Here is a 19,005-nt window from a genome sequence, read left to right on the forward strand (position 1 = left end):
CTACTCGGGGTCCTGGTTGGGCGATAAGATAGCGGCTAGAAGGAAACTTCGTCTTGAAAATTATCGCACCCCCGCCCATCATTGGTTACCACTGATTACAGCGTGTACTACCCTCGTCAGAAACGTCAGTCACTTCCCCCTCTCCTTGGCTAAGCCTTCTTATTACGGCCCTCGATGAAACATTGTCCGTGTTATCGGTGGACACACCTCCTCCAAACACTTTTCTTCCAAGAATCTTTTCCCTTTTACTTTCGTTCAGTAAACTTCACAAGTCACTGTGATAACCGACTGAAGTCTATATAATCAATTTTAAATCACCGATGTTTTCTTAAACTTTTAAAGAATCTTTCGAATCGTCGCTACTCTTCTAAGATCATCTCAAAGTTTGAACCAGTTCTCAATTTCAAACGCATTTACTGCTGTTGATAACATATGGTGTGTCGTCTTAACGATCAAAAATTTATTTTTATCAGATTTTTGATCGTTGGATTTTTATATACGCGAATTAGACGAAAATATGAATTTGGGTCAGTCTTCGTGTCAGTTTAGGGCTAGTTTTTGTATCCTCGGAAATCGTCCTCGGAAGTTTCGTCCTTTTGTTAAATAGAAAATGAAATTCTCGTTAAATAGAGAAGATTGAAAAATCCTTAAGTAACTTTATAACGTTTGAAGAAGGTATATTATGGCTATGTATAATGCAGTGTTAGAATCTATCTATGTTTAAACAGAAAAACGCAAAAGCTATAAGAGTTTACTTGGCGCAAAGTCGAAAGCTACGTATCTCAAACAGAATCCTTATCTACTGTCTCTTAGGCAGTCAATCTTACTCTCTAGATATTTGTTTCTCAAACACTTTTAACCGATATCATCCTGGGGAAACTCTCGAGATCCTGGAAAAATGTCGATCGGTGTAAAGTTCACCTCTGTTTATCTACAGATCGATTATTTAGAGATCCGATGCAAACATTACCAAGAATCCACCACTTCGAATCCACAAAAAGACGTTTGAATATTTTTAGGAAATCTTCGAAACTCTCGATCAAATAGTTTAAACAAAAGCATATATTCGAGTAATATTTATAAAACGTTTTATACATAAAATTTTACCCAAACGATATTCAATGTCGATTTAAATCATAGTTTATATTTACCAAAGACACAAAGAATTCTGATAGAATATTTAGTGTATCAAAACTTGTCAAGTACGAAACATTAGCAACAGATCTACTATAATTTTCGTGTCGTCATCGAAAGAACGGCTCTGACTTATTTCATCCAGCAGTTTCTTAACAAGCTCAAACAGTTATCGAGCTGATCAAGCGGAGATACGTAAACAACTTTGTGTTTCGAGGAAGTGAAACCCCTTTGCCACGTCTTTGTCGTGGCCTCTTTTTCGCTTTGAGAACGTAAATCAATGCCTTGAGCAACCCTTAATACTCACTTGGTATACTGTAGAAGCCGCCTGATGAGGTGCGTACGAGGCAGGACGGCTGAAGGTCGGGATCACGCTCGTGATCGCTGGCTGCGTGACTTCCTGGCAATCTTCCGTTGACGCGGCTCATTGTAGGGTTACGGGGTGGCACATCGGGCGGGCCCCGCGGCGCCGAATTGTCCAACAAACACCCTATAACAAACGAGAAGGGATACTTGTTAATTATGCCCGTGAATATCTCGATAACTTAAATATTTCAGAAATTTTAGAAGATCTTTTTTATCTTTGGAGCTTTAGATTTGTTTTCATGTTAGCTTTGTGTTTTATTGCCTAACCTTCGGATTCTTTCTTATTTTAGTTTTAAATAATTTTACCGCATGCCTAGATCTCTTTTGTATTCTAATAAAATTAGCGTTTTATTAAATAATAGTATCTATACCGTATATCAAAAATTTTTTTTTGAATTTTCCAAACAATATATACCACGCAACCGCTATTACAACTGCTATTAAAACACGTTCAAAGGACAATTCGATTCCGCTTAAAAATAACGTTGTGGTTTAGATTACTGGGCCGGGTCTTCTTCCAGGTACTCGAACAATGTCTAAGCGTAATCCTGGGCAGGTGGCCAGGCGGTTTTCATCGAGGCGAAAGGGTTGAGCCGATCTCGCGATTAGGCACGTTTCACACAGCCAGGCTTTCGCCGCCGCTACAGGGATTACAACGACTAGGGGGAGTGACCCAGAATTGCAAAACTCTCTCTCCTCTGCGCAACGATGCGAAATGAAAATTTTTCGAAGGCAGTTTCACAGCTTTGTCATAGTGCTCTGTGCCAGGTATAACAATGTCACCCCTTCTCTCTCTCTTTTTTCTCTTTTCCTCTTCACTTTTCCAAAAAGCACACACCAATAACGGAAGATGTGTTGTCGTCCCTTTCTTTTTTGTCGCCGATGTATCGGAAGTCTTTGTTAGAATTTCTATAACAATCCGTTTTTTGCGCGTCAATCGATGGTCTTCAGGAAGCAATATACCAGATTCGTGGCTTGTTCGAACGAAATGTTTGGTGTAAAATCGATCCTGCTACAGGCTTTGAAAATTATTGGTAAGTCTGATTTTACAGAGGCGAAGGAGCACAGGAAGTTTTGAATTTGATGAAACTACAAAAAAGTAGCTCAATATGAAATCAGTAATCGTTTAGAGATTTAAAGATTCGTATAAAAATGTATAAAGTATCCGAAAGAAAGTGCTTATAATACTTAAAAAGAAAACAAATTACCTTAATCGTTTCATGAAAACATGAATTTCTACAAAGATCCGCAGTTCAGCTTGTTATAATATCATATTATTATATTAACTTATTCATGCAATTGCGTCAGAAATGACTGGAAAGACGCGTTTCGAATACAAGGCTACGTTAAATCTACATTCATCTCAAAGAGTTTCAGGAAAAAAGAATCGAAATTCCATTATGTAGAATGTTATCCCGTACCGAGAGCAACGGTTCCATAAATTTAGTTTCTCGAGCAAGCCGAATAGAGAGGGTCGCAACTCATTTTTAGATTTCCTCGAAGTCGATACTCGGAAAGTGGAGCAGTCTCTGGGTTCTTTAAGTCGATTATAAGCCCGGTCAGATTCGAAGCACCCCCTTCTCTCCCTCTCTCTCTCTCTCTCTCTCCCTTCCTCCCTCTCTCTTTCTCTTTCATTGTATCGAGCACAATCTAAAACGCCTAACAGACCAGAGCTCCCCGGATAGGGTGACCGTCGAAGAAACTCGAGCTGCGTTCTTTTTACGTTCTCTATTAGCCAATGAACTGGATCCTTTCGAGCCCTTTTTTACGCCTGTAAAGAACGTCCTTCTGACATTTGATCGACTGGTACGCAACAGGAAGCAGAGAGAAACCTGAACGAATAAAGAACTGGGTGCTCTTCTCGAAGGGTATGAGCAAGAAGGTACCAAAGAAGAAGCACAAGAAAAAAGATATGAAAAAGACGAGAGAATGTCGGATTTTAAACTTTTGCGATGATTAGGTGACACGCGTGCTTCTTCGAGTTTCGATCATGCTTTTAATACGTTGTACCTAGTTTACACCATGTTCCGACATTTGGCAAACAAGGTTCGCTTCTTCAGGTCGAAACAGTTTCTATTGAAGACACCATCGAAACCGGCGAATAAGGAGAATGAATGTTGAAATGATTTAAGTCTATCGTACAATTAACTGCAGAATATTGACAGCAATAAGTGCTAGTTCGTCGAATCGTAGTTACCTTATCTTATGCTAAAAATGGAGTGGAAAAAGACCTTCACTCTGTAAAATGACAAAGACTTTCCCAATCTGCAACTAATCGCTCGTCTCTCACTTTTTCTTTATCCCCAACGATTTGTGAGGGAATTTCGATTCGTGCTCTGTTTGCACTACCTCACCCCTTCGCCCCATCGCCTTCAACTAAGAGCACTCGACCCTTTTACGAGCGAACTTTCTCAGTTTCGACATTTTCCCCCGAGGGGCGACCCGCCATTTTATGTTACCAGTAGCATGCATCGGTTCACCAAAGAAGCCTCGGACATGTAAATTGCAATGACATCAAGCTAACGTCGAGGAAAATGAAAGAATGAGAACCAATGGACTCTTCCACAAGTAATCTAATATTACGTACAATAGAAGCTTGAATAACTCGAAAACCTCTATACGACTACAATTTTTTTCGTTCTCTTCCGTTTCACTGCGGAAACCTCTTTGCGTCGATAAATAAACTTGCTTCATCTCGAATTATCTGCCGCGTTTACGAATGAATTTTATGAACTTACATAGAATTGTTTAATTATATTCTCTATATGTTTATTTGTTACGGTACAATGGCCAACAATTTCTTTCTTTTTCTTCCGAATGGCGAATATTATATTTCGTACAAAATATATTTAGATACAAATACAGTATGCACGAGTAAATTTTAAGATCTGTCAAGTATCATTTTGTGTCAATTACTGTCATATTAGTAACGTTTAGTGTCATATTAATTGTTGTATATCTTAACCCAGTAAACTTTAATAGTATCGTTGGTGTATTAATATTCCGATAAAATGTATAAAGATCGAATTAAACAGTTTCAACCTTCGTATTCGGTATTTCGTCCTTAATGCGTACGATATAAATCAAGAAATTGAAATAGAATCGTCAAAATCGGAACTGTTAAATATCTTCCGTGTAGTTTTCTTGTACTTCTGTAGTATATTTACGTATTTATATAGTATTTATATGTAGTATATTTTTATAGTTTCAAATACTATTTTAATAATAATTTCTAATAATAAATGATCTATTTCCTATGAAAGTTCCAAGTGTAAAATGCACTTGAAATATATATATATATATATCGTCGTGAGAAATTTCCGTATAATATAAATGTTAGTAATGACAATCTTTTCTCACATATAATGTCATGTACTACGAGTTAATTTTCTAATCCGAACAGTATTGAAGTTTTATCAAAGAATAATAGAAATAGAAGAAATTTGACAATTTCCGGGCTTCTGAAAATTCTTAAAAGACGCATGTAACTATTATTTTTAATATCATTAGGAAAGATTCGAACAGCTTCAACCTATCCCACAACAAAGGGAACACCAGTAGCATTAATCACACCGTATTCGTCAACTCAACAGAATCATCACAATACCTCTCGATCCACTTCCAAAATCTACAAGCCACCATTGACATAACAGCATAAGTAACTTTGCATCCAGGCATCAGGAGGCAAAGAAGAATAGCAAGAAGCCATCGAAGCAGAAGACTCTTCGCAGCACGTCGTTATTCTTCCTAATAGATCGGCGGGAGTAGTCATTGTGTCGGTCGTTACACGGTCGATCCTTTCTTCTCTGCCGATCGGGTCGCGTCAAAAGGACGAAAAGAGCAACGACGAGGACAGCAACTACATAAAGAATCAGCGCCAGGTCGACCAAGGCTACCTCACTATCCCGTAATCCAGGATGAGTCTCGTGCTATACAGACCGAGCACGTTGCCGAAGAATCTGGGTCCTATTGGTGAATCGAATTATGCTCGGTTACTTGAACCTACCAAGTCCTCTCTTTTCCCAGATTCAGTGCCATGGGCTCAGCCCTACAAAGACTCAGCAAGTAAGTCTCAAAAGTTTCAAGAGTTTACTTTGAAGAATGTAGAAGTGTATATATTTCTTCTTTATTTCTTAACTTCTTAATTTCCATAATTTATAGGTCATGGTGCGACATAGGCAATTTGTTTCCAGACTATACTTGTACTAATTTTTTGCTAAATGTGTGTTTGAAACAAGTATCTTGTATTTATATACATTTTTAAATGAATTTTAAATTTTCTCGATATAATCACGGCAATCGCGTACTATTACAATGCTAGTGAAACTTGGGAAAGTTTCGTATAATACGCGTAATAATTCGTACAAAGTTTCTATTGTAAACGTCCGAATGTTTCTGTGAATTACTACATAGAAGCTTGGAGCGTAGTTGATCCATTGTTGAACCTACTTGAGTTCATTGCTACTACAAATACAGGACAAACATGTTGCGGGAGAAGCTGAGTCCTATTGGTGAATCGAATTGTACTCGGTTGCTTGAACCTACTAGGTCCTCTTTCTTCAAAGATTCAGCGCCATGGGTCCCGTAAACGCGACGATGAAAACGTTAGAAAGGAAAAGAGGACCCAGTGGTCCCGAGAAAAAAGGATTTTGTTGAATGAGCGGGGCAAGGACGGTTGTTGTCGCACCGGGCCGCGTAATGGATGTGCGCCCATTGAAAATGCACGTCGAAACGCGTAACATAATATGGGGCGAGCAAGAGCCCATGTCTAATGGAATTTATTAGAGAAGGGAGCCTCCGCCAAAGATATACCTGAAGAATCTTTTCTTCCTTTTTCGCTTACGTTCGTTCCGCGTGGCATGCGTCTTCGATCGGAATCAAGAGCAAACGAAAAAAAGAGCGTCGTGATTTCTCTGTTGCTTTCTTGTTAGCACTTACGATTAGCTGTCGCGTGTAGAAATAGGTTTATGTGTGTTGTAGGTTAGGCGAGACGCTTGGGATTACTGGTTTGATTTATGGTAATTGCGGCTTGGGAAAGTGGAGATGTTCCTATGGCTTTCTAAATGTTCGAATTTGTCTGACCAAATAACAAATGTCTCTGGCTTTTGTTTTATGTTTTGTTATTAATGAGCTTGATCGACTTGCTGGTTGACTTCGCTCGTTAATTCTTAATGCTCGTTATCATAAATTCTCCAACTGCAAAAGAATGTCAGGATTTGCTCGAATCTTAATCTGGACAAATTCTGAAAAATATGCTCGCTTACAGGATCGAATTAATCTTTCCCGAAACACGTACTGCTTTACCAACATCGACCGAGAAATTGTCTGTAATCGTGGACGTTTCGCTCCAATTTACCTTTCGACAAAAATCGAAAAGTACAACAGAGGGAGAGGAATTGTAAACCTTCGTCGATGTATACCCTATTGGTTAAAAAAAAAATCACGAGAGTGGGCGTTCGTGATAAAATTTCCGAATAAACTCTACAGAGCGTGGAATTAATTTTTGTAGGAAATCGTGGCCAGTGTTAAATCGTTCAGAAGTAAAACGCGACATGGAGGAAGATGGTAGCGTAACGTTTACCGTTGGTACGATGGGGAGAAGTGAGCAAACGATTGGGATCCCTGGTCACGTATCACCAGACCGAAATCGATGTATTTTGGGGAGTGGAACGGAGGAAAATGGACAAGGGTTAGCCTCGTGTCTGGATTAGCTTTCGAACCGGAACGAATTAATACTAAAACGAGTACGCCATGGGGGAAAAAATGTGTACGCGTAAGTCTGGGTTCCCGTGTACCATGGGAATCGCGATCCCGAAACGAATTCGTGTAATAGGATCGAGATCATGGACCAACAGCATACCGAATGCAACTCGCAATTGCGTATTATATACTACGATTTGTTTTTTGTCCTTATTTTTTTTTTTTTTTAGAGCAAGGTTATTCAAAAAATGAAAGGTGACAATTATAAATTGTGATATGATATGTAATTGAGAGCATTTTCCGTGGCTTTTTAGCTCTTTGTCTCTTTTTTCGTGGATAATGAAAGATGAAAGAGTGGATGTGTATTTGTTAATTAAGATAATCTCGTGATAAATGAAACAGATCCTAGATACTAGAAATCGAACACACTTTAAAAGTGGCCTGACATGCGTCGTATTGGCTGATAAAAGGACCAGAAATATTCTTTCGATAATATTTTCATAGAGGGTCTGCGTTCATGCCTGTCTGGATCCACCAGAATATAATTATCTCGGCACGAGGCAGGATATAATTCACATCCTGCGTCAGAAGCCCTTCCGGATGTACGTTTTCAGTCGGGACACGTCGATCTTGTCTTTTTACAGACACCACCATCTTCCCTTCTCTCTTTCTGGAAAGTTTCGGTGTCGAAGTTGGAAACTTTGATCGACTTTGATCGGTTGCTTCGAAAATTTACAGGCCAGGTTATTCACGTTATTCGAAGGTTCATTTTCAAATATATACCCTTCCTTCGACGTGACTCGAAATATGAAAAAAATAGCTTTAACATATAATTCATAATTTAAAATAATATATTCTCTTTTTACTAGAAGAATAAAATAGTCGTAGATAGTTATGGAAGATAATAGAAATTACAAAGTCCTATTTATAGTTGTTAGTCATGGTGGTTCGATACGGTGTTCAAAGCGATGAGACGATAATTTATTTAACCATTTAACGTACGTACCCGTAACATATAAAAATTGTTTTTAATTTAGCCATAGATCTTTGCTCATTCAAGATTTTATATAGCAGAATATCCATATATTTTATTAAAAGATATAGATATACATTGTAGACCTATTTGCATCGTCTGCTGGTTTTTAATATGAAAAATTTAATTTATGATCTTGAGAACTACGACATTTTATACATATACTACAATATATATCTTATGGAAAATATATTGTGTACCTGTCTGCATTGTAAGTTGTTTTTTTATTATAACAAGATTTAATTTATGGATGCAAGAGCTACAATACTTTATACATACATTGAAACGTCTATATATTTTACAAAACAATATGCTATATATTTCTGTGCATTGTCTGTTGTCTTTTAAGAAATTTAATTTATGTATTTTATAGTAAAAATTTACATCCCATTCGGCGCAAAAAAAATCCTTTAGATCATGATTCATATGGTATTCGATGTTTAGATAATTCAGCACGACAAAGCTCGGTTTTGGTGGCCATAGTAGGTTGGGCCGATTTCGATGGTAAAAAATGATTCTCCTTTTGTGACCGTTTCAATCGAACGAGCGGCTCTCGATAGCGCCACTTTAGTCGGCTCTGGTATATTTCATCGAAACGCAATTCAATTACGGCAAATTGATATAGTAGCCAGCGCGCGTTGCGCTGCCGGCAAATTTTCACGAGAACTTTGGAATACTAACCGATCAACCGTGTTCGCGATATTATTATACAACTAAATGTCGTGGTGTCAGCCGGCCCATAAATTATCGGCCACCCGTGTATTCTCACATAATCCTCGTATATTTCAATCACAATCGTTTATTTAAGCTGTCTAATACCATCTTCTTTGACCGATTTACTCTAACTCTTGATTCCACAAGAAAATGATAAGTATTATTTCTCATTATTTTATACTATATATTTTACTAGTATAATTATTATTACAATATTGAATATGTGGATTCTTCATATTAAGATTTCGTATAAGATAATCATTCTTAAAGTCTTTAATGAGATCCTAATATTATTCAAGTTTCAAATGAGATAATAATTCTTAAATGTTACAATAATTTCCTAATAACATTTGAAGCCTACTTAACTCTTCCTAAGTGTCCCAATACTCATGAACACGAATATATATAGAGACAGAGACACGTATATTACAGCGTGTTCAAGGCGGTGAACGCGCGCGCGAAAATGTACGTAGTCGAGGATAAAGGGAGCGAAGAACGAGGGTAAAGAACCACCATAGCGGCCTCTACTATCCCTTCCATCTCTCTAACCTTCCTCCAGCACCCTCCCCTCACGGTTCACCTCACCCTATCTCGAGCTTTGGCCAGGCAACGCTACCACCATCGTTGCCCTCCTCTGGCTTCCAATTAAAATCCTTTCGTCCATCACAGCCCTGCATTCTCTCTCTCTCTCTCTTTCGACACTTCTGCCCCTCTTTCTCTATGGCCATGCAACGGACGGCAGTACGCCCTTTCATTTTTAAAGATTTTTCTCCTCTAACGCCGGCAAGTCGAATCGGAAAAAGAAGTCGAGAGGACTTTGCGCCTCGGTCACTCGGAGTTTACGCGCGTTTCTATGGAAAACACGTTGGATTTTTCAGTTCTTGGCTCGATCCAGAGGACGTCTTTCGGTTGTGCGTTGTTTGAGATTAATTCCCACAGAATTTGAAATTTCGAAAGGTAATTGAAATATCGTGTTATTGCAATGGTCTATAAAACAATTTATAAGACACTCCACATTGGAAAAATGAATAAATCAGGCAAAGGTTTTTGAAAAACACAAAAACTTGATTCGATTTTTTATCTCCGAAGGCAAGGGAAAAGATATCTTCGTAGAAGATACAAAGTGTATTTTGCGAAAAAGAATTTTGCTTGTAAGAATTGGAACACTAACTGGTTTTTAGCAACGGTATATGAACATTAGCGAAATGTACAAATTAGTGAGAAATTAATAACAAATAATAAATTTTAGTTGTCCGTTTGAAAACTTGTGTAAAAGCAACAGTATGTATAACTTCAATGCGCTGTTTATGATTGACGTATTGATAAGTGGTTTATGCGTGGTTTCCGCATACGTTTTATGTATACATCAACGGGTGCACACGTGAACATAATTGCGTCGTCTCATTCTCTCTCTTCATCGCCAATTCTTCCATTCTCGTCTTTCTCGTTCCTTAAACTGTGTAGAATGGCGGCAAGGGCGGTCGTTTTTTCAGCGAACAAAATGGAAACTCGACGGGTTCGAGAGACGGATCTCGGGAGTGACTCGTTCCCTGGTTAGGGGAGGAAAAAGGGCTTAATTCGTTTCCCATTAGAATTTACGCGCCACGGGAATGAAGAGAGGCTGCGAAACTGCCGGGGAAAAGAAAGTCTGGAGGGTGGAAAGAACGGATAGAGAGAGAAAAAAAAAGGGAGTTCGAATCTTTCTACTTTTCTTTCTTCGCGTAACAACCATCGAATTTTGCGGCGAGGAAACACCGCGGAAAATAAAATTAGCTTTATCGATGCGGCGCACACGAGTGTAAGATAAAAGAAGAAGAAACGAAGGTTCGAATCACTGTTTCATGCGAAAAATCGAGGGAAATCGATGTTGAATTATCTATTTTATGCGATTCGCTTCCCGATAGTCACGAGAGATCGATAGCCAGAAATGTTACAGTGTTCTTGCTTTTTCGGAAAAGAATGTTATTTATATTTTGATTAGGATTGTTACATGTTAGAACTTTAAGAAGTCTCTAGTATAGTTTGACTTTAATATTGTATTTTTGAATTTTAAGAACATACTTTCCCTTGGTAATTGCTTCAAGACAGAGTCATATTCATAAGTTCAACAAAGATTGAATAATTCACACAGTTATTTCAACTTTATCGCTACTTATATCAAACAACGGCCAGAAGACAAAGACAGCGCGTAGATAGCGCAAAACGTGCGAAAAGAAGGAGGTATAAAAGTAATAACGTTCCATTTCACGAGTCAGTAAATTCTAATCGAGGATCGTTAATCGGCGATGAGCGGAAGTCGAGCGTGCTGCAGGGCACGTTTTTTCCTCCACGCTTTCTTTCTTTCACCGCGTTGAAACCGAGCGGACGCGTACACAGACCTTCAAGATCCCCCAAGACGCGCACTTGAATTCACACGGACCGGCGCTCCTTTGATTTCGATCCCCTTCCATTTTCCAAAGAAAAATTCCTCGCGGGAACACCAGCAAACCATCACTTTTCCACGGTCCATGGCTTAGATCTTGCTTGTAGAGGAAAAAAGATGGTGGAAAAAGAGAAAGAACAGGCTCGATGTCGTATCAAGCTGCTCCACTGAACGTCCACTCGAACGCGCGTGCTTCAACGCATCTGATCTTCAACGACCACCGCTTTTTCGTGTCTTTTTATAAGGTGTTAGATAACAGTGAGCCAAATTTAAGTTTAGTAATTGGAACAGACGAGAGAAATGCATATTTTTCAAGTTATAAATAATCGTGAAAACTGCTTTCTCTTAGTGGATCATAAATATGATTATACGTAAAATATGATACTAAAGATGGAGATAATGAAAGAAGTCTATGGACAAAAATGTTGTCTGGGTTATAATCATAGAATTAAATAAAGTCAATTAGTTGATGAGAAAGACACAACTTTTTGAAACACGCTCTACTACACCTTTCGTCTGTCTCGAACGCGTTGTTTCCGCGCAGCACATAAATTCCAATGGGAAAGGAATTAAGCTCTGGCCCATTTCCCCGTGGACTCTTGCGCTTCTGTTCTCTACGAACGCTTTCCTAGCATGAATGGTAGGATATATCATTCGATTACCAGACTGCAGAAACGTGCTACTCGTTTTGCACCCTCTTTCCTTTTCCTTCTCGTTCGTTGCTTATATTCCAGCGCGGCAAACGAACATTCATTTTTTTCATCTTGAGGCATTATCGGCTCGTTAAAGGAGTTATTACGAGCGGCCAATCGTTTATCGGCTTCTCTCCAACTCTCTTTCAAGGCATTGTGAACCGCAGACGATTCGTTTGCGAGCACCGCGTTCCCAGAATCTCGAGTCGAGATGATTTTCACCAAAGAATTCTCCGTTTATGGCTGTTTTATGCGTGGAAATGTGCTTAAGATATTAGGAGATAACGTTGCGTTAACGCAACATTTCATTTCGAATTCTTTTTCAGTCAACTTACGATTTCTTTAAACTGCGCCGGTTAAAGTTTTGTACGCTAATACAACTATATCATACATACACAAGCTTATTAAAAGTATTCGAACACTCGCATATTACGAGTATTATACAAATATTTTGAAATTTTGTTATCGCTGTTATGAGACTCGATTAGCATGATCATATTGATAAAGTTTGAAATAAATTCGAATATATGAAAATTGGAAATCACAGAAATATTCAACTATTAACAATGAACCATTTAAACAGTGAATCAACAAGAAGAAATATAAAAAGATTAAATAAATAATATCAAATGGGAAATAATTCTTAATTTTTTTCTTCTTCAATTTGCTTGTTCGCGTTTTGCTCATGGAAGTATGATAATTCCATTGTTCCGGTGAGGTAAAATTTGTACGTTTTACAACTGCATTTATATTTTGCGATTTACACGAGAAGCCAGCTTGGTTCCGCGTTTTTCCGCTGACTTTCCGGCGTGTAACAGCGCGTGTTTACTTGCTGTTTAGAGTGTACAGCATATGCGCGCCCTTCATAAACAAGCGTCTGTTTTATCGTGACGTGAATGCGCGTCCTTCGTAGCGAAAGGATTTAAAAAAAAGAGAAAAACGAAATATACGAAAATTAGTTGCACATCGATCCAATATTTTTAGTTTTTTTCTACAACAGGATTTTCACGTTCTACAATATTATATTATATTATACTATAAAAAGTATTGTATCATTTTACACAAGTATAAAGTCTCCATTTCGAAAGATTTATTAATGGTTACACTATATAATTTTAACAAATAATTGTCTCGAATATCTTAATCTTTAATTTAAATTAATTTAATAATTAAAGAGTTTAATCGAAAATTCTAATCTTAAATCTTAATTCGTTAAAATCTCATCCAAGAGAAATTCCTCCCATGGAAACGAATATAATTTTCTATGCAAGAAACACAAGAATATTATTATTATACTTGCATTGAATTATTTAAAAAATTAGGTTTCTTAATAAATTATCTACTATATTTGAACATAGAGATACCAAAATCTTTTATGGATAAAAATACCAGGAAATTACTATACCTACAGCAAATTATTTTCAAAATTAGGCTTATTACGGATCCATTATCTTTATTATCTCCCAAATATGACAAAAGCTTCCTTCTAACCGTAAATAAAAAAAAGGCTGTTCCACGTCTAAAATCACAGAGCAAAAAGCATCGACAGGATCCAGGAGAATACTCGCAACTCCCAGAACATAATTCCCTACGTCATAAACGAGCGTCGGAATAATTAATGCACGTGTGTACTCTTTTTTCACGACCTGCGATGTTACAATGACGTGAGAAACTGAAACATCACCATTTCAAGAGAGTCGTGCGGTTCGACGGTCGTTCGTGTGCGAGAAACGTTAACACGCATCTTCTTCCCGTGTAAAATTCAGTCAACGGTTGACTTTTTGCATTTTCTAACCGAAAACCAGGCAGACTCGTTCCGTCACCCACGCGATCGATCATTATCGCTGAACAGATCGTATTCACGACAGTTGAGAGTCGATCGTGCTGACCGATTTACAGCAAATTATCATAATCCAAAGGTTTTTTTTATTTGTAAGAATTTTACAATCAATTCTCATTGAGAATTATAAGTAAATTATTCTGGCGTAGTACTATAATGTAAATAATGAGTGATTATCGTATGCTTGATTCTAGCTGAATCTAATGCTTAAATCTAGAAATAATTCAAAGATTTTTAAAGATTATGGGACATTGAGTGGTTTGCTTTCGCGACCTTGAAAGGATGACACTTATGGTTGGGCGAATTAAAAATACTTAGTTTCTATTTCTCGTGGAATTATGTTGTACGCTTTTTCGAGGATATTGGATCATTGAACGTCGTGGTTTCCATTTAAAGGCCGTAAAAAGAAATTTATATATTCTGAATTTAAGAAATTTGTGGATGTATGTGATTTTATGAGGAAGACTTAGAAGACTCTTCTTTTAAATCGAAAGATACGTATATTTGATGCTTTAAAAATACATCTTGATTGGATAAACTGAAAACTTAATAAAGTCCATAGAATTATATGTATAACAATATTTGAATAACTTTTCATTATTAGTATTTTTCTAAGTATTTCTGCTCGTTGCGAAGTAAAATACTTTGCATTTGAAGAACCATGTATTTTATCGAGATACTGATCAATTATAAAAAGTATAATTAGATTGCTGCTTGAACGTTCTATAAAAATGTTGTATTCTCTTCAACGAAAATATAAAAATCCATCGGAGCGTGGATTATTGTACCCATTGAAAAACAGGTTAAAGAATCTCGGAATTGCGAACGAGTAGTTTCGTAGTGAATCGCAAGTGATCGTAAAAAATAGGAACACGATTCGCGGATGTTCGAACGAAATGGTTACAGTGGTATTCGTGTCCTTTTGAGGAGCGATCTGACGCGCTGAAAAGCGCCAATCCATGATTCCAGCCTCCCACCCACGCAGCAGCCCTGACAGAGTCGACAAGATCGTTTTGTTTCAACGAGCAATTTATCTGTTCCCCGCCCTCGTAACGTGAACATCCTGAGCCCACAACAATACTCGGGACACTAACGACGCACTACGTCACGGTTCAAATTGTTGACGCTGCGACCATTCGATTACTTTTCGTGCAATGCCATACGTTCCCATTCGTAAGTATTAGGACATTTACAGAAAGTGTGATTAATCTCAAGATACGATAAATCTTGACGCTTCAAACACTTCTAAAAAGGTGTTTGGAAATTTGTCTCTGCACTTGAACCTCACCGACTCAATTTTTTCCTGTTTGTGTCAACAACAGCCAACAATCTATTGTATACCTTCCATATTCTTCAGCTGCTCCGATACGATAGTATTTAATCGACGTTCGAATCGCTACACTCATTCGCTATATGTATAGAATCAGTGTGATATGGCAATTCGTCGAGCATTCGTCCGATCCTATACATAGAGCATTATAATCGGATACACCTGCCACGTGTACTAATACCAAGGCATTCATCTTCGATCTAGCTAATCACGTTCCACTCGACGAAAAGCGAAGTCAAGCGTTCCTTGATTTCGACACAGGTATACATAACGCGTTCGATTCCGCAACGGTGTCAATGACGATCGATACCGTTGATTTATTTGACCGTGCGGTGGTAACCTGCGATTGGATAACCTTAGTGCGAAAATTAATCGCAGAGTACAGATCGTATAGGCGCGATCGACTTGTCCAATCTCAGAAATGGTGTCCCTGCTTGATCGACTGTATCATAAAACACAGCTAATCGTTCCGAAATGCATGTGAAATATTCAGCAATTCAAATGAATTTAGATAATCCTTTTTGATTTGTTTGCTGGTGTTTTTAATTCGAATGTATGAAATTATGTTAGCAATCATATCGTGCGAATAATAATTCTAGTGACATAATGATCGTTATTGACATTACTTTCGATCCTTATAAATCCGTGTTACGAGTCTGTGACAAATATTGTTATATAGTAAGAAAAATATAAAACAGGAAAATAAAACGTGAATTACAGAAATCATGAGAAACTGCTAAAAGCGATAAAAATAATTCTTTAGTTTGCCGCACCTCAGCAAATTTATTGATCGAATTCAGATTTTAACAGCTTAAATTACTACTATAACAGGCAACTTCCCCTCACCATTACAAGTCATGAATATCGCAACAAAATTTTGCTCCTGTATTTCGCTGTAGTCTACTCTGTATATCCTGGTTCGAAAACTCATTCACCGTTTCATCTGGTTGGAAGTAGACCAACGATTCCCATTTTCCGCATTCATAAATTCACCATCTGAACGTGAAACGACACTGGGCTCTGGGTGTATTTACGAGGATACACGATCTGTGCGGAATTAATTAACGGAAATGCGTGGGCGTTAACGAGGTGAGTGTGCTTTTGACATCGGCACTCGTTAATCGGTACCATTAAGAGTCGATAGAGATCGTCGATAGGCTCGATCTCTCGTTGGTCCGAGGTTGCTTTCGCCTCGTATGTTATCGTCTTATAATATCTAGGTACCGTGATCGACCCACCTTGGTTCGTAATCCGGTGATATAGAATCTGAAAGCGCGGACCAACTATTAATTAAAGCATTTCCGATTCGTGGAGATCGCCTCGTTAGTTCACGTACGTGAAGAAAGCCATGATTTAGGGACTTCTCTCTTTCTCTTTCTCTCTCTCAACTTTCCAAATTATCAATATCTATATAGGCGTAATAATCCCTCTTAATGTGAATAAAAGCTATTATTTCACAGGAATTCGTAATGTGAATGGTTAGAGAAATATCGAGATGTTGGAGATGGTATTCGGTAAAAATAATAAAAGAGTATTTTAGATTAAAAAATTAATTCTTCTGATATGTGTAAAATGAAATTTTCCATCGTTAACGTTATACAATAAAATATCCGAAGTTTTGCTTAACTCCTACTCTTTCAACTGTATCCATGAAAATATGAATTTACATAAAAATCCGCAGTCTAACAATAATCACACAAGAAGGAAAAGTTAATGAATTACTGAAAGATTTATAAAAAGAATACCAAAATGGCCTTGAAATGTAAAACGCCTAAATATGAGTGAACAAACAAACACTTTGCCAAACTCTGTGAAACGAAACACCCAAATAATAATCGCCCACTTCATATCCATTTTCCATCCGCTCAGAGACTATTACAGGGGGTTAGTTGGTAAAGTCTGGCTAACTTCCTGTTCCGTGTCGCTCTGCCGGTCCATTGTCTAGACTGGCGGCAAAAGAGAAGCTATTTCTTCATGAAGACACGGTGGCCTGGCATTCTTGCCCCGACACAAAAGAACGGGGCCAAAATATATCCGCAAAGCCAAGGTTAAAATCGATGCAGTAGTCGTTTAGCCGGAGCTGCCTCGGTAGACGCTGGTAAAATAAGGAAAAGGGAAACGAAAGGAGGGAAATAAAGGAGGGACATGAAGCAGAAGCGGAGTCGTCGAGGGGTTGAGGGTGGAAAAAGCGCAGGAGAGAGAGATTCTGCGTTTGGCAGATCGTGGATATTGGAAGGAGGCCCGACGAGGTCATAGAAGACGATCTTAGGGTTGAGAGCTTTGAATTCGTCCTTATGCTACTCCGAGATTCCTTCTTCTCGACGACTTTTGCTCGAGCAATCACATTTTGCTAACTCTGGCACAGACCCGGGTGAAATTTATTTGAAATAATAATTTTTGGGTATAGCAGAACCTCTATTTATCCGAACTTATCGGGAGACAAACAGTTTATATAATTGGAGTTCGTAGAATAGCAACTCACTAATTATCCCCACTACCTGGTATTTTTCGTTCGTATAATAGAAGCTCAGGTTCAGATAAATGAATTCAACCAACAAAAGTTCAGTTAATCGGGCATTAACTAAAATTTCGTTGAGATATGTGGAGTTCGTATAAACGGTGTTCTACATTATACACAGTTTCATGGAAGTATTCGAATCTTTTATGAATTAGTATATTCCGTGACATTATGCATGTTTGTTATACTTCCACATTTTGAAATTTCATTAATACTATTGTGTTTGAAACAGATTTGAAAATATGTGTATGCATAGAAATTGCAAGCACAAAAGTATATTACGCACAGATCGCAAAGGTATTTAAACAGTCGATTATCCATTAATTTATAGACGTTGATATTCAGTGCGATCATATACGTTTACAATAAATATCTTATAATTTCTACATACTATTCCTATATTCTATGTATTAAGTAATCTCAAACACGATAAGATACGAATAAATGTATGAAAATACTTTATCGCAATTAGATTCCTCTCTTGAATGTGTAACAATATTACATCATAATTAGATTTCCAAATTCGTTCACAATTCCCAAATCAGGCGACCCAGCGACACGAATCTGAGAGGTTACACGTGCCGACTCATCCCTCCGCGTGTAAGACATCAGTTCCAGAATTGACATGGCGTCACGTAGCTAACAACCCTCGGCGAACGTTTCTATTATCGAGCAGGGAGGCTAAAATGCTACTGTAACGAGGGCAAGCTTCTTGAATTACGCGGCATGCCGTGCCGGCGAGATTAACGTCTAGTAATAACAAGCGAACGAAAGTCAGACAAAGGGAGAAAGATAGGCGAAGTGAGATACACTCTTGTTCATAAGTATTAGGATACTAGCAGAAAGCGATGTTAACTTTAGAAATGATTGGTAACCTATTAAAACCTATTACAACTATTATCTGATTCGAAACTTGTGCAAGAACAGATCAACATTAGATATAAAATCTTAAAATTGATAAAAAAAATCACATCTTTGCGTGTAACGTCTCTCGGTCGTTGTTCTAACAAATCTCGACACTTGTGCTATTGAATATTTTATCGTAATTCCAAATTATAATTCTCTGAGTTTTGCATCTAATTCATAACACAACATTCGTGACACATACAATTTTTAATTCATATTCGTCACCTTTCTTCTTGACAATGTTATAAATAGTTTTTACAGATTGCGTGCTTACCTTCAACGTATGCAAAATTATGAACTGTTAATCACTTGCCTGATGAATTTAAACGAATTACCACGTCTTATATGAA

At 37.7% G+C, this 19,005-nt stretch overlaps 1 protein-coding gene across 10 annotated transcripts in view; it reads right to left on the reverse strand.

Annotated features, from left to right (window-relative positions):
* LOC117233046 (teneurin-m) overlaps positions 1–19,005 on the reverse strand; it is a 650,776-nt gene that overhangs the window by 33,532 nt on the left and 598,239 nt on the right. For all 10 annotated transcript variants that reach the window (XM_033492948.1, XM_033492956.1, XM_033492954.1 and 7 more), the window contains one exon: positions 1,442–1,624. In XM_033492948.1, the coding sequence (XP_033348839.1) occupies positions 1,442–1,624 (183 nt within the window). The remainder of the gene's footprint in view (positions 1–1,441; positions 1,625–19,005) is intronic.

The sequence above is a fragment of the Bombus vosnesenskii genome, unplaced genomic scaffold (assembly GCF_011952255.1).
Source record: "Bombus vosnesenskii isolate JDL3184/JDL3185 unplaced genomic scaffold, Bvos_JDL3184-5_v1.1 scf7180000013294, whole genome shotgun sequence".
NCBI classification, from domain to species: Eukaryota; Metazoa; Arthropoda; class Insecta; order Hymenoptera; family Apidae; genus Bombus; species Bombus vosnesenskii.